The sequence below is a fragment of the Lagopus leucura genome, unplaced genomic scaffold (assembly GCF_019238085.1).
Source record: "Lagopus leucura isolate 7727_CA_CO unplaced genomic scaffold, USGS_WTPT01 Super-Scaffold_100012, whole genome shotgun sequence".
In the NCBI taxonomy this organism is placed as follows: domain Eukaryota; kingdom Metazoa; phylum Chordata; class Aves; order Galliformes; family Phasianidae; genus Lagopus; species Lagopus leucura.
The window spans coordinates 17,048,034-17,069,743 of NW_024962267.1; the positions used below are offsets into that span (position 1 = coordinate 17,048,034).

The 21,710-nt window shown below is 46.3% G+C and overlaps 2 protein-coding genes across 5 annotated transcripts in view; one reads left to right on the forward strand and one right to left on the reverse strand.

Annotated features, from left to right (window-relative positions):
• Nucleotides 1–1,185: 1,185 nt before the first annotated feature.
• LANCL1 (LanC like 1) lies at nucleotides 1,186–17,515 on the reverse strand. The gene is made up of 9 exons (XM_042874767.1): nucleotides 17,398–17,515; nucleotides 17,084–17,201; nucleotides 11,265–11,472; nucleotides 7,602–7,737; nucleotides 7,076–7,222; nucleotides 5,202–5,384; nucleotides 4,597–4,773; nucleotides 4,243–4,315; nucleotides 1,186–3,401 (listed from the first exon to the last, which is right to left on the reverse strand). Exons 1-9 carry the CDS (start codon nucleotides 17,479–17,481, stop codon nucleotides 3,325–3,327), a joined length of 1,203 nt encoding a protein of 400 aa, XP_042730701.1. The 5' UTR covers nucleotides 17,482–17,515; the 3' UTR covers nucleotides 1,186–3,324.
• Nucleotides 17,516–17,599: 84 nt separating this feature from the next.
• CPS1 (carbamoyl-phosphate synthase 1) overlaps nucleotides 17,600–21,710 on the forward strand; it is a 234,065-nt gene continuing 229,954 nt past the window's right edge. For 2 of the 4 annotated variants that reach the window (XR_006179624.1, XM_042874765.1), the window contains exon 1: nucleotides 17,600–17,869. Coding sequence is in view for 1 of the 4 variants with exons in the window: in XM_042874765.1 (XP_042730699.1) it covers nucleotides 17,737–17,869 (133 nt within the window). In the remaining 3 variants the exon portion in view is untranslated. The remainder of the gene's footprint in view (nucleotides 17,870–21,710) is intronic. The other 2 variants (XR_006179623.1, XM_042874766.1) reach the window with 2 other exon arrangements.

Sequence of the window (21,710 nt, forward strand, 5' to 3'; positions counted from 1 at the left end):
CAGGGGGTATATGAGGGATAAAAATATGTTTGTGTTAAAGGTAGAGTGTTTTTGTGTCTGTTTCCAGCTTGTGGCAAAGAGGTATTTGATGGGGGCTATCCTGCTGCTGTCTGAATGATGGAAGGGTTTGTCTGTTCTTTTCAAAAAGGAAAACAAAACAACAACAAAAAAACAATTCTACCTGTCATGTGTTCTACCTGTATTATCATTTAGATCCTTTAATTAATATACTCAGGCTTGCTTTTAAGGTCAGGCACAAACAAATCCAGTAGGTGGGCCCGAAATGTGATCAGCCATTCAAAGTTAATTAAACTCTGCCTGACTCCCACGTTCAGCTGTTGTAGAAGGGCTGGATCCTGAACTGCCCTGCATCAGCTTAATGCCATGGGCTTTACACAGATCAGGCATTGGCTCCGGATCTGACCCGTGTAGATGACTTTTCCAGAACTGAGAAAAGTAAAGCTAAGGATAAAAACAAAACTACCACCTTCTCAAAAAGAGAAAGGGGAGGAAAAAAAACAAGTATGCAGAAGGCATAAAGCATCTTTTTGATTGATTCAGGAAGTTAACAGTCATTGAAGCAATCTTCTGAGATTCAGCTGTAATCCAGAAATCCATGCTTGTCCCTCTTGCCAAGGTTAATGAGTTCCATGAGTTAAAAGGCCCAGCCGTGAAGATGCTGAAGCATCCACGTGTGCCAGCTATGGTACTGTATTTGGAGGTTTGAATCTGCACTGGTTTGAGCGCTGAGCAATTTTCCATCTGGGTTGACAGCGAGTTTGGAAGCTAACACTGCACACTGTGAGCCCAGCGAGCCCCTCCAAAACCCACTGGCCTGAAAATCCCTGTCACTTCAGACACTACTGGGCAACGATTTTTAGCCTGCCAGTTGACTTGTTCAATCCAGTATCACTTTGCTGGAGTTTTCACTGCACTTGGCTCCTGCATTCCGGTACTCACCACAAGGCAGAGCACCAGATTGTGAAAGCTGGTAACAGTAGTTGGGAGAACTTCATTCCGAAGGTGTATAATGGTGCATTTGAGTTTGCATTGTGAAATTGTGAACCTGCTTCCAGCAGAGTTGCAGCAGTCACCTGATTTGTCTGGAGCAGGTACGTCTGAGGTCGTGGATTCATGTTTCAGTGAAAATTTGAGCAAGCACAAATTAAGCAGGGTGACAGCGAATTTAAGCTGTGGTTTTCATTTATTTTTGAGGAGTATGAGGCATGATTCTGTGATACGGGGCACCCGAGAACATTTCAGCAACTTTACCATTGTGGTGGTGGTGGCACACCTTTATTTATTCAAACGTGAATTGTGGTCACAAAATGAGGAAAAAAACCACAAAGGAAGCTTGTTCACTGTCATGTTTTATTGAACAGTGCTCCACTTGACAGTTCTGCACCCCTCCTGGTGATTTTCTGATGTGTGTATGAACCCTGGGCCACAGTGCTGCCCCATTAGGCCACACAAACCACCTCCTCTACAAAGCAGTGCCCAGGAGAAATCCAGGCTCAGACCGGTGTCCCCACTCTGGCATCACAGTGGGGATTACAGTGGGCCTCAGGTACTCAAGGATCCCACTCTCATGCTGTTTGATTAGCCAACTCCTGCTCTTGAGGCTGTGCTTCTTCCTTTCCAGTCACCTCTCCCCTTAATGCAAGAGTCCCAGAAACAACTGGGATGAACTTAGCCTGGATGAGCTTCAGGCTCCTGCCAGGAAGGCTGAGCCTGAGGCAGATGAGCATTTCTGTGCATCAGGCTGTCTTCTGATGAGCTGGCTCTTTGAGGAGAGGAGGAATCTACAGGAATGCTTTCTGCTCTTCACTGAAACAGCTTCTTTCAGCTCTGCCTGTGCCACTGTTGAGAGGTGAGCTGGCTGTGAACATACCAGGTATGGTCCTCGTAGCAGCACTGTGCACTCTGGAGAATACTCAGACAACTTGTGCAGCTTCTGCTTCATGCTGCTGGCTTTGAGACTGCCTGTGCTGCCCTGAAGCTGCCCTGCTCTTGACTTGAACCCCTCACCAGCTCTCCCCTGAAAAACCAAACCCGTGCCCTCGCTTGTCTAGGCTGAGGAGCAGCCCTCAAACAGCACAAAGTCGCATGGTGGAGTCAGTAACTTCCACTGTACTCAGTGCTTAGCTCATGGTTGGAGCTTAAAAAAAGAAAGTGCAATGATTTAATGGGGGAAGGGGTCAGGTCCCCAGTGCTGCAAAGCAGTGTAGGGTTCTAAAGCAGATTTACCCCCTGCAAGTTTGTGGTGTGCTGTCAGATCAAAGCTGTTGAACCTAGAGCAGATTTTCCAGGTGGGGAGATGTAGTGCAAATCAAACTGTAAGAAGCAGTAACAAGTGACTCAAATTATCCAGGTTAATCCAGAAAAGCTTATAGAACAAAGCCTGTACATATCCTCTACACAGGTAACAGGCTGAACACTGAGAGGACTCAGTGAAAAATATTTCTTTTTTTATGCTGCTGCTGCCAATCAGCTATAATATGAATATATGTTTTTAAATAAAAGATTGCAAAAATAAATTTTCAAAGCTAACAAGGAGCGTCTGCACCAGGATGCATCCTAGCTTACTATTAAATTACAAGTTCCCATGACATGAGCAATGGACTTGGCAAGGTTTAGCATAAGATAACAGGCACCAAAGCTCAGGGGTTATTTGTCCGTCACTGGAAAAAATGCACAAAAGAGCTGTAGATAATAGCCTTCACCTAGAAAGCAGGCAGCAGTAAATTCAGGCCAAAGCTCTGGCCTGGCAGTTCCAGCTGCTCTGTTTGCAATCTGACATGAAAAAATAGGAGAGATTCCACTGCCCATCACATTCACTTCTTGTGGAGCAGCTCCTAAACTGCCTACTCCCAGCATGGACAGAAAGAGAATGCTTCAAAGCACAGTGAAGGGCAGCAGTCTCAGTGTCTTATCTCAGTGTTTTCCAAGATCAACTTCCTGTAACTATTTGTCAGCACCAAAACAAAACTTAAACAGGCAAAGTCACATTCAATAGAAAACTTTCTCCCAGGAAATGGGATACATAAAATAGCAAAACTTTATAGCGCATAAAATACTGTACATATTTCCCGGCTCCCAACTGCAGCCCTGTGTTTTCAGGAGACACCAGCAAAACCTGCATTTTGTTGTTTAAACTGAAACAATGCAACAAAACAACTAGAAATATTAGAGAACTTGACGTGCCCTAGGAGGATGGATTTATGTTCAGTTAGGTAAACAACAATGAGCTCGGAAGGAGAAGGCAGCTCTGAACTGCTTTTCCAAGTGCTGAAAGATTTAGGCAAGGAACTGCCTAGCTTAGGTTCACAGTTCAAACGCAGGGAACTTGGCCTTGGTTGGCACCAGCAGGTCAGCAAGAAAGTAAATTGTTCCAGCCATTCCTGAGAATGAGAAAAAACAAAGTGCTTCAGAGAGATTCCATTTGGTCATCAGAGTTATCAGTTACTCAAGGAGAGAATGCATCATAAAGATGGAAAACAGGAAAATGCATTCAGAAGGAGCTGTATCATTGCTAATGTCTGAGCCTGTAATTCCCAACCAGCTTAGGCTCTTCAGCAGGGAGAGCATTTTCAAATCAGTCAAATGTTGGAAAACTACCTGGGAAAGTATGACCATTTTTCTCACTTCCAGCCCCCTTCCTTCTTCTTCACCTGTCTGCAGACTTAAAAATCTTTGCAAATATCTTGGCAGAACTCAGTCATGTTGCATTGCCTCAGATCCTCGCTTTGTGTCTGGCTCTTGCTCCTTGGTGTGCCCCAAAGCTAGGGGGGTTTATGTTAGCTAAGGAAGCAGTTCTTTCAGCACTACCTACTGATGGCAGATTTTGGGGGAGTCAACGAGCCCTACAAAAGGGACCCTGCTTGCTCTGCATTCATCTTTGAAATGCAACTGGAAAGCCTATGCAGGCTTTTAATCCTTAAAAATGTGTAGAGACTGAAGAGCCAGGCTGCAAATTACCTGAAGGCAAACTTGGGCCTGTAAAATCATTCCCATAAGATGTGTGCAGAATCTGTGCTGGAGGCCCAAGAGGATAAGATGCTCCAAGTGGAGCCACTGGCCTGTTACAGGAACACTGCTTCTGGGAAAGGGTAAAAAGAGCAAGTGCTATTTCCCTCCCGTTCTTTATGCTGAGTTCTGCAAAGGGTGCAGTGGAGCATTTTCCTCAGTGCTGAGCTGGCTCATATTCAGGAGTTGAATGCATGCTTAGGAATGGAGGTTTACCTTCAAAGAGAGAGAATGGTGTGTCTGGAGTCCGACAGCCATGCTGACCATAGCTTAAACACCACTCTGCGAACTAGGAAGAAAAGGAATAGCGTTCAGATTTCATTAGAGAAGCATCTTGAGGTAAGTACCACCTTCAACCTCATATCATCCCTTTGCAGAACAAAGCTTCTGCAAAATATTCCTTCTGCGCAGGCTGTCATGCAGCGACTACCCTGCTCAGGGACTGTGCTGGTGAAGCTGGTTAGAGCTAGCTCCCTCTTTACCATGATAGAAATCAGGTTTCAAAGGAGCAAGTTGCACTGTAAAAAAGCAGAAGAGAACAATCCTCTTTCCTCTCACACAGGTTCTTACCTTGCAGGCCCTGTACAGGTATTTCATGTTCTGAGTGAGGTTGTACAGTGCTAGGAAACCATAGGCATTGCCAGCAGTCCCGTGGCAGAGCCCGTAGCCTTTCTTCAATAACCCGTACTGCCAGATCACTTCTGCACACTGCAGGGCATCGTTCAGGTACTGCTGTTCCCCAAACACCTGGAGAGACAAGAAACATCCCCCCACGCTGAAGAGATTTCCTCACACAGAGAGCATCCCCATGTGAGTGAGGGGGCTTGGGTTAATTAGCTGCTCATGTAGTCTTAATACCGTGACTGCTTTCAAAAGAAGATGTTTTTGATGGAATGGATGGGCTGTATGACCATTACTTAACACACAACTAGCTATTACCATTATCACCTGCAACAAGACACCCCCGAGAAGGCTGATGAGGATTTTCAGAAACACAATTTAATAATTTAAAAAATATATATTTTTTTTAACTTTCTGTTTCAGTCATTGGTCCCACAGGGTGATTTAATTTTAACAAGACAGCCTGATTTCGGGCACTGGGGTCCCAACAGCGTTTTCTCTTTGAAGTTCCACATTTAGGGGTCACCAAAAGATATCTGCAAGATTTCTGATACCTTGTAGGCCTGGAGAAGCATGTAGATAACACCTGGTGCCCCGTGGCACCAATGGACAAGCAGGTCTCTGGTGTCATCGATGCAGGGAGGGTAATTGCCTGAAGGGAATTTGAGCTGGCAGACGTAGTCCACGCTGGGTTTGACTGCGTTGTGCAGCTTTACTTGGCTCACTCCGAGGCCAGGCTAAGAGACAAAGTGTTAAAAATAGGAGAATTACTACTGTGTCTCTCCCTAACAGGCCCAAGGTCTGCCTGAAAGAAACAAAGCCAATTATTATCACATCTGTTCTTGCTCCTTGTAAATGAAGTTGTTTCTTTCACATCCCAAATACCTGATAGTCCTCAGGCTGCTCTGTCAGCAGCAACTCCTTTCCAGTCATACTCTTGCATCCCCACAAACAAAAGCCCTCTAAGCAAGAGAAGAAAAGTCTTTTCCTGAAACTAAGCTGACATAGTTTCAAGTACCCAACTTTGGAGTAAAAAGGTAAATTGCATAAAAACAGTATTAGGGATGAATTCCAGGAATGATTCCTAGCACCTAGAGCACAGCAGCTGTGAGCTGCTGGGCCAGCCTAACTGCCTGTGATGCTGCATTTTCATGGATGTTTTTGGGTAACTGCAAGGGTGTAGCTTCACCACTGACCTCAGGTGGCAGCAAGGAAGGGGCTTCAGCATCCTCTCCAAATGACACTGCCCCACAGGAGAGCTGCACTGCTCTGCCCTCCTGTGGCAGACTGCAGTGAGACTTTCATCTCGGGATCGCGCTGTTCCCAAGATGGTGATAGCTTGAAAATTAAAAATCAATACTTGTGCTATAAAACCACTGGAGACATAAGTCCAACATCCTCCTTTCCACATTCCTGTTGTCTGCTTCTCCCACGGGTTTTTTGTGTGTTATGCTTGGCTGGTCCAGGCTCCTTGTGTTTCATACAGCAGAGAAGCATGAAGCCTACACAGCATTTTATGGGAGACAAACTTCCTGAAGAGAAGCCAAGCACTTGAGACCTGGTGGTCTTCCACCTGCTGTGAGAAGTCTAATAATAAAAAAAAATAAATCCTATTTCTATAAGCCTTGCTATATTCAAATAATTTGCATTGCTCGGTGAGCGCTCTATCGGCTTTCAAAAAGCAATGTTGTTCACTGCTGTTATGACAAAGCTTAAGCACTGCAAATGTATGCACAAAATGACCCACGTGGGATTTTTCACCCTGATTTCAAAGCTAAGGAAGATTCCCAGAACAGCAATGAGTTGAGAAGAACTGTGAGAAAGACCACATCAAAGTAAAGAGGCATTGCAGCTCCCAACCTCTTGCCTTGCTCTGCCTACTTCAGGCACTACAGAACTCAGCTGCTTAATGAAAGAAGTCCCACTGTTGTTACATTGAGATAGAAGCTCTGATTTTGGGAGACATTTTCCAGCTTTTCTACTACAAGTATGATCTCTTCCACCATGCTTTTCTTACAGCGATTTTCACTCTGCAATGATCTGAGATGGCTCCAAATAACCACCTCCTAAAAATACATAAATCCGAGAAACATCCGAGAAATGTCAACAAATGGAAATACTTTGTAAGCAATTAGAAAATAGGGAAGCTTAGATCCTGCTGATGATCCCTAGGCCTTCGTTACATGAAACTGCTTGTGTAATGTAGATCCTCCAGATCACCACAGAGATGGAAAACCCAATCTCTTTGATTTTCAGACAGACTTGGAGAAAAACATCAGAAGTGGAAATACGTGATCAAACAGAAGACAGCCTCAGACAAGAGATTTTGACTGGCTCGGTATCACCACGAAGCCATTCAGATACTCCTTCTCATTCAAAGAAATGTGAAACAGGTGCTATCAGCCCCTGCCCTCCAGGTGCTTCTTACCTGCATGAGATAGTAATAAATCCCAGCCAAGCCATGGGCTGCCCCTACGTAGTATTCCTGGTACCACTCATACATCAGTGGGCTCTTGGTTGTAAAGTTCCTCCTTTTGGCTAGGCTCTCTCCTGAGGCTACAACTGCTTCACAGACCTGTGGATGGGAAGAGATGTGTGTGAGGAAAGTACTGCAATCTTGCATTCAGCACAGTAGATAACCTCAAATAGAAAAAGCTGCTGTTAATCCCCCATGTAAGGTGGGGAGCGTGGCTGAAGCGGTGAAAGAGATGCTAATTCAGTGCTATCTGGGCATCTGTAAGGATTTGAGGGATAGGGCGAGGTGGACATGTAGCACTTCTTCCTCTTTGGAAGAGGATGAGCAACAGGGAAACCATAATGTGGATTCTCATTCGTTGCCAGAATTTTCTACATCTAGCACTGATTTTTACGTGCTCAAAGGTGAGCGGAATGGAAAGAGACAGCTAATAAATCAAGTGGCTAATTCAGCCTCCACTGCTGAGAAGCCACAGTACCTGCTGAATGTGACTTTGAGGGATCTTTTCCTCTCCAAAGTGCTTGTTCACAAACAGCAGTGCATACAGATAGCCCATGCGCCCATACAGCAGCTCGTCTGGCACTCGTGGATCAACCTTGTGTAGGTGGAGCAGGCTGCAAAGAAAAAAACCTGTGATGGAGATGAGAGGACAGCCAAGGCCATGTAAACAAGCAGTGAGACTGGAGATCTAAAACAGAGTTTATTCCCTAGTGCTGCCTATACCCTAAGAGATATCATGAAAGTCCCTGTCTCAGCTTTCCAGTTGTGCAAGGTACAAAATCCTTCTCTCCCCTCTGCTTCTACTTGGCTTCTTTTGTTCAGTGTTTCACACTGCAGCTATATTATGTGTATGTACTATTTCAGAGCACTAGCTCTGGGAAAGCTACTTGTGGGGAAGTCTGGGCTACGTGAGGCACTCACCATTACTTTCCTGTGATGCTGCTGGAAGTGCAGACCTTTGCCAGAAATGGTTACTTTCAAATTCAAGTATCTGCCTAATGTGGCTGCTCAAGGAATGCTAGAAAGTCAGACTAGTATTGTGAGTGTGTGGAACAATCTCAGCCTGTATTCTTACAAGTCCTGATAGCAAAGCTCATTTAATTCCCTGTCTACAAAGCATGCAGAGCAATGCTGTCAGGAAAAGAGGTGCTTGCATGAGATAGAAATCTGGGTAAGAGGTGTGGAGTGAAAGCTGGATTCATGGTTTAACACCAAGCCTCTGCAGGACACTGGGACATAGGAGAACGTTTTCTTTAGGGAGTGAGAAGCAATAGTGAGGACAGTGTGTGCAGCAGGAATGCTGTGGGCTGTCTGTGGGGCAGCCCTGCAATGACAGCTGCTTGGTTGGCACTGGCCCACAAATGAGCAGCCAGAGCTCTGCTGGAGTCAGAAACATTCTCTACCATTTTTCTGACTGTTTTCGTATTGCAAATTTGGTGATATTCCTGTTGTGCTAACGGGGATTGAGTGCTGTGCACATTGGCACTTTAGTTCAGTTCACTCTCAGTGCAAGGTTCCTGTTTTGCCTCTCCCTACAGCACCATCAAGGCTGGATGCCATTCCATGAGCAGCAGGCAGAGATTTGAGTGGCTCTGTCTTTATTTTTCCATTCATCTCCAACAAAACACTCTGAAAAATGCCATCACTTTTAAAACTCCAGCATCAGCAGCTTCAAGGCAGTATCCTCAGCTGCTTCCTGCTGTGGCTGCAACAGGGAAAGGGCTAAAATAAGAGCTGTGTGTGCAGGGCTTCCCTGTCACAGCAGTGTGAGGAACAGAAGAGGTGCTTTGGCAGCCCTTGCTGCCAGGCAGAACTATGTGCTGTGAAGAAAGAAGCGACCAAACATCCAGTGTACCCTCAGAGCAGAGAGAGGATGCTGGGCTCAGACTCCCTGTGGCAGGAGTTTCCCTTGGCACTGGACTCAAAGTAAGCAGAGATATTGAAGGAGAAAGGAGGAAGAAATGTCTCAAGGAGATGACCTGACCCCATCTCCTCTTGCACTGCTCCTAGGGGAGGTTTCTCACATTAAACCAATGAGACAGATTCTGCATCCAAGACTAGGAATAAAGGGGGTCCTAGCAAGCCCATCCGGCAGGGATCCTGCTTCCAGCTGTGTGGCCTGAAGAAAAAATCTTGCCTCCTCAAGTCTGCTGTCCCCATGTTGAAGGAAAGCAGATGAAGAGGAGGGTTTCCAAGGAGGAGCTCAGCAGTTCAGCAGACAGGCTCTGCTTAGCAGCAGGCTGGTAGGAACAGATGCTGTCTGTTGAGGATGTCAGGGAAATGTCAGGTGCAATAGCAGGAATGGATGGGTGGATAAACAGTTCCACCCTTGCTAGAGATTTTCAGCAATATGGATGTAAAACCTTCTCTTAGTGGGGAAATCTGGAGTAGTTGGAGCTACTATTCTTGCTCCCTTTGCACTACTGCTTCTGCCTCCAGCTGCCTTCCTACCTATGGTTATCAGGGGAGCTTCTGTTGTTTTAGATATGCGTGGCAGAACCTGCACAGCATACGTACAGTAGGAGATGCTTGGTGTGTTGCCAGGATGTGCTTCTCAGAAATGAGGATGTAAACTGAGGGCCTGGAAAGAAAGAGCCGCTGCTCACAAATCAGCCTGTTGTCCCAGCTGCCAAAGAATCACTGTTTTCTGGGCAGAGGGGAGGTGAGGCAGCATAGAGCAAGATGGGATTTTTGTATGCCCCGACTCTTCTCTGTAGCTGGGACAGAAGTGCATTTTCTATACACTTGCACTGCATAACTTTGCAACTCTTCCATAACCAAAAGGCATATTCAAAGCTCACTTAAGAGTTTGGATCAAGGGAGCTGTTTCTCAAAGAGAAATATTCCCTTTTTAAAGGGAGCGCGGTCAGGCTAACTGCTCTGGGAACTGGTAGCAGAGTAAGGACAGTTTAACTGTTTCTTCCAGAAAGACCCATTTTTCTTCCAAGATGTATGAAGAAACCCATTTCAAGGCTTTGCCCTTATTATGCCATTAGATGGCAGTGCAGGATCAATCACACACTTCCGTTCAGCCACAAAACTGTAGGGTGAACAGGGGGATGCATGAGGGGAAGATCTACAGCAAGAATACATTAATTAGGGATTTTCTACAACTTGGGGCTTATGTACTGACTGAACTGGCTGGTAATGGCTGACAGGTTAGCTCCCTTGTTATTAACAAATACAACAAATCCACTTTGACACAGCATCAGGCAAAACTCAAAGCACAGATTATTTCAAGAATTTAAAAAGGGAGTTATGTCTTCAGACTGACCATATCTGCACAAATGAAAAGCTACCCTAGTTAAAGGAGTGGGAACTGAGTCTCCAAGTCACACGGGCACTTCAGATACCCATCCATGGTATTTTTAATAAGAGTTATATGCATCATGGCTGTTTTAAGGGCATTGGTGTCATACTGAAGTGCCTGTGTTTTTGTCTTGCTGGCATGCTAACCACTCAAAATAGCAATTCTATGCAGGGCTCTTTCTCATTTTCTCAATATCCCTTGAGCAAGAAGAGCTTCCAAGTGCAGTCTCCCCCTATCCTCCTTCCTCTGCCATTTGCTGATCTGATTGTAATACTGCTTGTATGACCTCTTTTTTCTTAAGTATCTAACAAAAATATATTTGAAAACAGTTGAGGAAAGGCAGGAAATGGAATTAAATGAATCATAATCAGCTGCATTCAGCACTTGAAAAGGATGCTTTCAATCTTAGGTTAAAGTCAAAGTCAACTAACAAATAGCAAGTTGGAAGCAAGTGACAAAGTTCTTCTTTTCTTCAAAATGGATGTCAAGCTGAATTGAAGGGCTCTAAAAAATCCTAAATCTCACCTTAATTTTTTTTGTAAATATATTTATTTGGGCATTATTTTTCCCCTGTGTTATCTGAATTATTTCTAAAGTGGCAATACCAACTGAGGAATACCCTTTGCTCCCCAGCCTGCAGCCACGCACATCTGTCCTTAAGCTAGATGTTTCTTCAGGGCACAACAAGTTTGCTTGTCTTGTCAAGTTTCTGAATTCTCTGAGAGTGTTTCAAAAAACATATTGGGGCATAGAGGAAAGGCCTTGGTACAAAGCCAGACCAGTCCTACAGCAAGTGCAGAAGGAACAGGAAGACATAACCATGCGTTTTACCGAGTGATGCAGTCTTCTGACTGCTTGTGGTTCTGCAGTTTGTGGTAGATGACAGCAGCCACTGCCAGGGGCCCAGCATCTCCACACAAGAAAGTGATGGAACGTCTTGTCAGACAGCTCAGGCTCTTCTTCACGTACTCATGGGCCACGTGGAGGTATGCTGGGTCTCCATACACATCATGCAGGTGCAAATACAGCACAGCAATGCCTGCAAAAGAAACACAAGTTTTGTAACCACCAGCAAAGTTGATTTTTTTGTGTCTTCTTCCTGCTGCACAGCTTGGCTGCTTTAACACAACGCACAGCCTGGCCCTCAGCCTCATCCAGGTCACGAGCATTGTGAACCTCTTCTCGGGTACATGCAGGACGTAATAATGCCCAGCAGCACCATCCATAGCTTCTCCTGGAGGCTAACAGAGCTTCTGCTACATAGGTTACATACTGTTTTAGTAGTAGAGAGCAAAAGATGAGACCCAGACAAACACACCTAAACCTATGAACCATACCAGGGACTGGTTTGTAAAACCTAAAACACCAGAAAACATCAGGCAAGACAGGACTTGTGGCAGAGCTTGCAAGTTGGCACCCTGTCTCAACTGCTTCTTCCCATGCCAAGAGCTGAAGGGCTGGGTCCCTTTATTTGGATCAGATTTAAAAGTGACATATCTTCAGCACTGGGAAGCAACACCTTTGAGACATCCTGCTTGGCTCTTTCTCCTCCTCCCACTGTCTCCCACTGAGCAGATCCCAAGACCTACACAACAGACTGGTGCATCTTACAAAAGCAAAGACTCTCCTCTGCAGCACAACGTTCACGACATCAGCCCAGATCTGGAATAGAAACAGCTACCTGGAATGCAAAAGCCCCATTATCCTCCTGGGATGTTTTCAGCAGGGTACAGACAGGTACAGAAACAACTCTGTTACTAAGATGTCACATTAATTATTGTCCTTTGACTCTGTCTGCCCAGTCTTCATCCAGCTCTTCAAGCTTTTAGTATGTAACTGCATTCAGTAGGTCTGCCAAATTCAAACCAACCTGATCTGGAAAGCACCCTCAAACATGCACTGGAGAAAGCTTTAAAGGGCCTACAGCTAGTTTCATCCCTTATCAATAAACATTTCTAAGAAGTCACAGGTCTTGCATTTAAGTCTAAATTAATTGAGCCAATCTCTGCAGATTTTGATGTTGCAAAGGAGTGGTGGTGCAAGAAAAAGCATGCTGCTGAATTACTTTCTGTAGTACTGAGGGCAATTTTAAATTTAAATCTCTTTCTCATTTGGCATGGGTAATCTCAAAAGCTTCGTGCTACAGACAATTCAATTTCACTTGTACACTAAAGGCAGATTTCCATTGCCTAGTGAAGTTAATAACCTCGTCCTCTCTCCAAGCAGTTCAGTGTTAGAATTTCTGAGGGAGAAGCTCAGGTGCATGATACCATCATTCAGGTTTATCAGGATGTGGACATGAAGCCCTTATTTAAAGGAGAGCTCCTCTTCAAGCCAGCCAACCTAAAGTTACTTCCCCTGATTTACTGAGCACCTAGCACAGCCTCTAGACTCTTAAGAGATCTGATAGCTGCCTGAGCACAGCCTGCACTTCTGAGTGACCTGCTTTAATATACGCCTTCTTGCTTTGTAAGTAACTTCCATTCCCATGGCTATCGTACCACCCTAATCGTGTACATAACTACCATGCCAAGACACTACTGCTAGGACTGAATTCCAAGAAAGTAAGAGTCTCAGCAGTGTTTTCCACTGACTTGTCTGCTTTCCCTCTTGAAAAACATTCCTTGCTCCCTTTCCTCCCCAGCCTAAGCGCTCTCCAATGGTCAGTCTTTTGGAGAAGATTCCAAAAAGCATTGATCTATATTAAGCTATATTAAGGAATGGAAACAAGACCTTTGCTTTCCTCAATCATTTTGCCCCCCCCCCCCCCTTTACCTTTAAAAACTAAAAGCTGTACAAACTGTATCTACAGACAATTTTTTCAACTCATTCTTCAAAGGAATTCACACTCCTGAGGTGAATTCCTCCTTGCAGCATAAGATCTGGCTGTACAGCCACCTGTGCATCAGACATCACTTAGTGGTGCAGGACTGTGGTGAACATGGGTGCTGCTGACAACCTATTTTTTCAATAGGGCTCTGATGACCAAAAAACCTGTCTCTAACATGCAAGGAGCCAATGCACCAGAATGTGAACTCCTGAGATACTTGCTAGCTGCAGGGAATCAGGAGGCAAATACCAGTTCTGTGTATCTCACATCAAAGCCTGTTTATTTAACATCTCCATCTCTTGCCATCCTGTATAAGAAGTGTTACAAATGCAGAGGGATGCTTTGCGTTAAATATTTATTTTGGGGAGGTGCGGGAGGAGATTTAAATGCATGCACTGGAAATGGATATATTTGCAGCAATCAACTAATGCCAATGGTCCTAATTTCAGCATCCATTACCTCCAACAGAGCAGAGAGAAGACGAGCTCTTGCTCACGTGCTAAAGCACCGCAAGAGGCTGAAAACAATCTCTACCAGATGACTGTTCTGCTGATCAAACAGAAGGAAAACTGTGTCTTGGCTTCCCCACAAGTTCTGTTGGTTGCACTACCACTGCAAACAGTTCAGTTGGTGGGAGAACAGCAGCAGCAAGGCAAAGCATTCCCCTCACGCTGAGCAGAATGGATAAAAGTGGTGACAGCTCCACTACAGTGCTGACAAGACCAGCACGGACGCCCATCACACTGCTCTGAACGTGCCTCCTTATCCACCAGGAGATGAGCCCCAGTGTGGTCTTTTCACAAAGGTCACCAGGTTTCCACAAGAGATTTCTGGGTCACTGCTAATTTGGATCAGTTCCAGACCTGTCATCTACAGTAACAAGCAAAACGCCCGAAGATCTTATGTTGACCCAGAGAAGTCAGCCAGCACTCTCAAAGCAAGACATCAAGGAGTAGAGAGCAGTGGAAACTCATCTCTGAACACTGCAAGAAAGCCTGATGGTTTCTTGTGGGAAATTCAATGTCATTTTGATAAGGCATGGCATAAAAGTTACAGAGTGGGGTAGAACAGCTCTACTGCCCAGCTCAAAGGACAATAAGCATCTTTTCTGATGCAGAGGTATGGAAATTATCTCACACTCACTGATGCATTCCAAAGCCATTTCTGGTGGTTTTTGTTTTTTTTCCTTCTGAATAGAACTGTAAGGTGATGCAAGTCCTTGGGATTATGAGGATTTTTCCTGAATTTCCATCCATTCCTGAACTGCTTTTCTTTTGCTGGGTATATCTTTTGAAGAGCGCCTTCAGAAAGGCAGCTCAGCCCTACTCTCAGGCCAGCCAAAAGCTGGGGCAAGCTACCTGCACTAATTAGTTTCTTCCAGAGGCTCTCAAGCTGTCAAAGCCATGGCTAGTGCATTGCTAGAGAAAGCAATGTTTGCATGGGAAACAAATCCCAAAAGCACTGCCAGAAGGGGCACTAAGCGGGCTCTCCCTTACACAGTGTTTCAGAGAGCAGACCACCCCATCATCTTGGAAGGACGCAACAGGCCACCAGGGATCAGACTCAGGAGCTTCTTGGCTTTTGCACTCAGCAAAGATGTGGCAGTAGTGACGTCAGGTCTCTTGGTTCTTTTCCACCATCTGGCCTTCTAGTCAAGGTAGCCTTTGGACCAAGGCTTCCTGGCCTCTGAGAAATACCAATGCACAAGCAACTCTTGGGCATCCTCATGCTGATCTGTCTGAAAATTGATGAGACCATCGTAGTCCTGCCAAGATTTGAACCATTTCTGATTCAAAATTAGCTTACAGCAGTTTACTTTCCCTCAGTCAATACTCCGATAACAGCAAAACAGATTAAGACCATAAAAGCTTTTGCAGCTGTCCAGCTAAACAGATTAAAAGACAAAACGGAACACGAGAGCTGAGCCTGATACACACCCAGGCACATTCTAGGCTTTGCCTACAGAGCCCTGATCTCTATGGGGAACTGAATGAAATCATAACGAGCTGATCCAAATGTGTTTTGAGGACATTCAGCTGTACGCTGGATAATCTCGACCCAAGCACATTGTCTCTGCCTCCGAGCTGAAAAATGCAAGTCCTTCCCTTCCTCTGCTCCAAGTTCACATGCCAAGAAGCAGTGGCTTCACTGGCACAAAAGCAAGTGAGGAGAGGAAAGGCTCTCAAGTGTGCTGGGAAAGAAAAAGGCACCAAAGTAAAGTGCCAGCATATGCTGTGTATTACTGGGTGTAATGTAGTATGCTGAAGTATGTTGCATTTCACGCAGAGTTTACGCTAGAAGAGGCACATTTCAAATCTTTCTTATTAGTGGCCACAAGAGTGCGGGTTGATTTCAGACTGCTGGGCAATGATTTACATGAGAAGATGCTCAACAAGCCTTTTCTACATAAGCAATTAAGGGAAAAAGCTGCTGTCTTGGCCCAATTAATTTGCTCTCTGGAAACCAGCACCGAATAAATTAATACAGCTAGGATTAGAAAAGAAATGTGGGTGACTAAGATACAATGTAATATGTGCAAACTTCACTTCTCTGGCAGTGACCCACAGGAAAACTGCCCCCAGGCTTTTTCTAATCCTATTAGCCAGAGCAGGAAGGTTGTATGCCCAACGAGAAATGATCCCAGGGTAGGAAGAAAAAAAGGAAGAAATTAATGCTCTCCCATGCTGGAATTCAACAGTGGCGTGTTGGCGTTTCTTATTAACTGCTTTGGAGTACTCTCAGTGCCTGTCTACCTTGCTAAAATTTTTAAGCAGCCATTTCTGACACTGCTCTCACCAAGCGGTAACGTTACCTTAGCAACAATGAGTACTGTTTTCCCAAGCAAACTGCTGGCATCAAGTTCCACAGTATCCAAGCAGAAGCCGTGCTCAGATTATAATATGGAAAATTGCCATTTGGGATTACAGCATATAGGTTAAAAAAAAAAAAAAAAGAAAAAGCTGTGGCAGCAAAAAGTCTTGCAGCAGCCAAACAAGTACCTGACTATCCCAAGATGCTTCCCTAAAGCCTGGCACAGTGCAGAAAGCAGCAGCAGAAAAGCTGACAAAGCACCCAGCAGAATCCAAAGGTGTATCCTCCCTGGCTCCAGGGGGTAGGGATAGGGCGGGGAAGGTAGGGCATGCTCCCATAAATGAAAAAACAGGTTGAAAATGCAGAACAGGATAGAGACGAGCTCCTGGAAGCTTTGCACAGAAGAGTTTGACTGAGTAAGGTTTCCCTCTTTAGTTCTGTTCCCTCAGCAGATGCTGAAGCAGAGGTGGCCCTGGCTGAGTGGAGGGGCACTGCCTGGGGAACTGTCTGTCAGTCAGTGTCTTAAGATACAAATCTGCCCAAACAAAAAAGATGGACATTATTGCAGGCTCTCAGCTTACGACTGCCACTTACTGCTGCTTACAGGGAAGGGGCCTACCATGCACACATGCCTGCTTCACAGAAAAGCAGTTTACTTGTCAGCACTCTTCCCACAGCTAGATTTGGAGCCAACCTCTTCAAAAGCTCCAGTATTATCTCCCAGGCAGATGCGTTGCAATCCTCCAGCTTTATCTGTTGCACAGGTTTGGCGCTATTAAGGAAGACCCAGTCTCATCTCTGCAGTCCTCCTTTGCAGTATGAGTTCTGATACCAAAAACGGGGGCTCCAGAAATAACAGCCCCTGGGCTTAACAGATCGTGCAAGAGAAGCGCCGGTCACAACACACGTTTACTGTGGATGAAGTGGAGAAGTGAGTTTGACTCGGCCTAACCGAGAGGACAGCTTCAGAGCCATCCAGCCCCGTTCTGAGCAGCCGGCCATGCCCTACCTGCCCAGCCCGTGTAAGCCGTGCAGTCCCGCGGGTCAGCAGCCTTCAGGCCCCTCTCCATCTGCTGCAGCAGTTCCCTTATTTTGTTGTTCAGACGCTGCGTGAACTCGGGAGTCAACTGGGAAACGCAGAAACACCAAAATCAACATCAGCAAAGGGGAGAAAGGCGGAGTGAGCGACTGGAGGGGTGCGGGCTGAGAGCGCAGGGCCGCGCTGGAGAAAGAGGCGAGCTTTAAAGCACGCACACGGCGCGCGGGGCCGGAGGAACCTCAGGGTCCCCCGAACAGCCGGGACCGCGCTGCATCCCTACTCACCCGGCCGGACGCATCGAAGTACGCGGTGCCCAGAGACTTGTCGTAGTCCGCGTACGGGTTGGGCAGCGCCCGCTGCGCCATCATGGTGCTGCTGGTGCTGCTGCCGCCGCGCGCGCCGCCTCACTTCGCCCCGCCCTGCGAGCCGCCGCCGCCGGAAGGCCGCAACCGCGCCGTGCCGCCCCTCCGCAGCGCTGTCGGCTCGGCCGCCATTTTGGTTCCTGTTGGCGGAGGTCGAGTGGCGGCTGCTGTCGTCCCTGTGTGATTTAGAGCTCCCCTCAGGCTGGTTCTGGGGGTTTGTTTGCTAACCTGCCCACACAGAGCGAGGAACGCAGGCGAGCAATGATTTTGCTAGGAAGCTGCTCCCACGTTCCCTATGCAGTCCCAGTCAGCTGCGGTGTGAGGGTGTGGGCGCAACACTGGTTTGCTTATTGCATCTGGAAAAGGTCGTGCTGGAGTTCCTGGGGAAGAAAAGGTGAGCGAGTTGTTCGGAACACATCCAGTGCAGAACACTGAGCCTAGTTTTGTGTTACCTGAAAGTAACCGGATAAAGTGGCTAGAAACCAGACTCCAGCTGGTCTTCGTTATTAGCAGCCCCAGCCCAGAGGTTGTTCTGGAACGTTCTGCGTCTGAAGTGGCTTGCCGCAGTGATGGGAAGGAGGTCTCAAAACCTGTGAGGGAGGAAGGAATGGTGTGCAGTATGTCCTGCTCCACAGCATCAAGCAAAAACAGATCTCGGTAAATGTTAGTCCTGGTTGCTGGCACTCTGGTAGGCTGGTTGCGTGCCCGTGGGTGCTGTGGTTATATGGGTAAAACTTATGTTTTGCAATTCTCCTTGAAGATCACTTCAGGATGTTTGATTGCCTGCACCCTCCTCATTTCCATGAGGACACAAATCCAAACGTCGTGCAGAAACATCTCCTACCGTAGAGAAATGGCTCTTCCTGCACCGTCCTGCCCTGCGGTAGGCGTCCTGCAGCTCTGCAACCTCGGCTCTCAGTCAGCAGGGTGGAGGTGCTCCACAGAATTGTGAACGTTGGGCATGCTTTCAGCTGTAACACTATGTGTAAAACAGTGATAAGTTTAGAAACATGGCTATTTTTTAGCTCGCTATATTTGATCTCAGCAAACAAAACTCGTATTCTAAAATCTTAGTGTGTTTTTGAGGTTAAAAAGGTTTGCTTTTTGAAGGCAAAGCAAGTGTTCTATCTTGTCTCTATGATGACAAAGTTTCGCATTTTTAAAGGATATCTGGAGGGAGGAGAAGTGTCTTTTATTGGATTCTGTTGTTGCAATATGCCGTAAGCATGATTGCATTTTGTATTGATTATTTTCTTTTAGCAGCTTCTGTGGGGAGATCAAAGCCTGAGTATCAGTGACAAAAGCTGAACTAAGCTAGTCGATTATATCGATGACGTATCTAAAGCAAACCTTACCTATATCTTGCCTGCATTTATTGGGATCAGGTGTTAAGACAAGTGCTCAGCAAAATCCAGTCCTGACTGTGCACACACTGATGTGGGCTCTGAGCAGTGATTAGCATTCAGAAAAGAGACCTCAAAGATGTAGTAGATGCTTCTGCGTGAATGTGAGCCTTTTGCTCAGTTGTTGTGAGGAAGGGAAAGAGAACAGAAGTGAGAGACCTGTTACGTGTGTTGGTGGCTCACTTGCTTCTGAAATACTGTGTTCACATTTCATCCCCAAAAGCATGGCCAAGATAGGAGAGGTACAAATTAGAGAACTAATCAGATCAGAAATGTGCTGTGCATTGTGGCTTATGCGCAAGCACTAAGTAGTCAGAGTAGGGCTGTTCAGACTGGAAAAGAAACATGGAAAGAGTGTTCTTACAGGTGCCTGTCTGGTCTTTGAATGTCATCAGGAGCTTAATGGAAGAAGGTGATACACTGGCTTTCAAAGTTAGCACACATCAGCTGAAATGAGTCGGAGCAGCCATCAAAAGTGAAGATTATTCATGTAGTTAAGCTGTGGCAGGTTGTTAAGGAAGACAGTAGCACTATGGCTGTGTGCAGAGGAGGCTTCTGAGCCCATGCTTCTGGGAGTTTGGAGACTGTTGCTGCATGCATTCACTAGCACGCTGTGTTTCTGACATAGGAAAGCCGGTATTAGAGGATTTGGGTATCCCTTATGCTATGCGTTTCTATTTTGCTTTACAGCACTCAGTCTGGGTAGAGCAGTTAGTAGGCTAACAGCTTTGCAACGATGCGTCTCTGTGCCAGCAGCTGCTGTGTCTCCCTTAAGCTCCCGACACATCGCTGCTCTTTTAGGGCTTAGCCGCTAGATGCCCCTGTCTCACAAGCAGCAAATTGGAGGAGACTGGCTTTGCAGTGGGAAAGCAGCTAACGCACTGCTTCGAGGGAGCGCGTGGCTGCTTTTGTAGGTAGTAATGAACACAGATCGGAGGTTCTGTACATCAGGGCTCGGGGGAAATGCATGTTGCAGTTCTCCGTGACGTTTTGCCACTTCCTCCTCTTTGTAGCTGTAAGGTATCAGCTCCCAGTGTACCCTTCAGCTAGTGTGGGAATCCTCCCTCTCTTAGTGAAGGCAGGGCTGAGAGTTTGGAGAGCAGACCTGGATGAGATCAGTAAGGGCTTCTTGTTGGAATAAGCAAAGAAAACGAGACAGGAAGCTGCTGAAGGCTGGATCATACTCTCTGCTTCAGTGGTGTAAAATACATCTGGAAGACAGTACGTTTTGCTGTGGTTTTAATGGACTCTGATCTCTGGACAGGACTGACATCACGTCAGGTGTCTTTTGCTTTGCTGTAATGATTAAAGCAGTTCTGCAGACGGCGCTTGCTTCTTTAATGCTGTCTTTAGAGCTCAGTGCCAGGATTGGATGTGATCTCCAACAATAATATGGATGTAGCTCATTGCTCAGCTTGACTGTATTTGACATCTGTCTGCAGCCGAGTTCACCTTTGCACGTCTGGAGGGTGTGCAGTGCTCGAGTATGACTGTTGTCTCGTTTGCTGAGCTATGTGAGCAGCTTGGGTGGCAGCGAGCAGGATCTTCATGACAGTGAACAGTACATTTAGGCTTAACAGGTGATCTGAGGTCTCTGAGTATCACTGAGGGGAGCCAGCTGTTTCATTTGGTAGACTCTGTTATTACCTGATACCTTATTCCTTCAGGGAAGCAGGGTAGATTGGTACGGATCAGGAATGCTGTGGCCAGTGCTGTCAGACCTCAGGGCCTAAAGAGAAGGCAGCTGGTGAGGGAGGAGAGCTTCCTGATCTGATGCAAAGCCAAAGCAGGTGGTGCAAGGTCTCCTGCTGCCCGGAGATTGGCTGTGACAAAATTTGTGGCTCAATTTCAGCCCCAAATGTGTTCTCTTCCCGTAGCTTACAGAGGCTCTTGCAGCTGCTCTTCCTTCCTGCGGGTCATCAGTAAGTCACACACCTAGGAGAGCCATGTATTCATTAGCATCGCTGAACAGTCTCTGTACTGGTAATGGCTGCAATTAGCAGTGTCAGTACACAGAATTCCAGAGACAGCTTCTAAACAAATGACTTAAAATCCCCTACATAAATGTGTAGTGCCACACAATCGATCTAATTTCCTATAGATTTCTTCTTCCTTTTGTGTACTCGAGGGACTAATAAGCTGTGAACTTCTATTGAACTTTGTTTCTCTTGGTTCATAATGTTTCTTTCTTTGCAAAGACTTTCTAGTTCGTGGTGTGCCTCAGCTGCTGCTGGCTGCTGCTTGCAGTGAAGCTGGGCTTGGAGTTGCCTTGAGCATAGAGGCAGGAGGTGGTTGGTTTGTCCTTTCTGACAGGTGTAATTGTCTTGCCACTTTCACAGGGCTGGGGCATTAATAAGTCATTAAGGTAAGCGTGCTGGTAACTTGTCTTAGTGGCTGGTGAGGATCTCTGGCGCAGCGCAGATCCTCTTCCTCAGCTGCAGTGCTGGGCTGGGTGCTGCTCTGTGCACTGCTGCCATTTACACACAGCCTAGAAATAAAGGAGATGGGAAGAGCTTTTCCCAGGTGACCCTCATGAAGCTCTGCTGAGGCTGGCTCTCTGCAGGGAAGGAGCTGTTCCTGGACAACAACACTGCGGAAATGCCAGCTTGGATGTGCAGCTGGCCTTGGAGAGCATTGTCATCCCACAGATGTGTCCATAATCCTGTGTGGTTTTTCTCCCTGAGAAAAGCGAGCTGCTGTGCTGAGGCTTTTGTGGGGAGGAGTGTTTCCAGCTGGCATGGAGCCACTGCAGCTGGCTGACACAAGGCATGCTGGCTGTGCCAGGATGTAGGACCGTGTTTTCCTCCCCAGATGGTGACATCTCCCAATGGG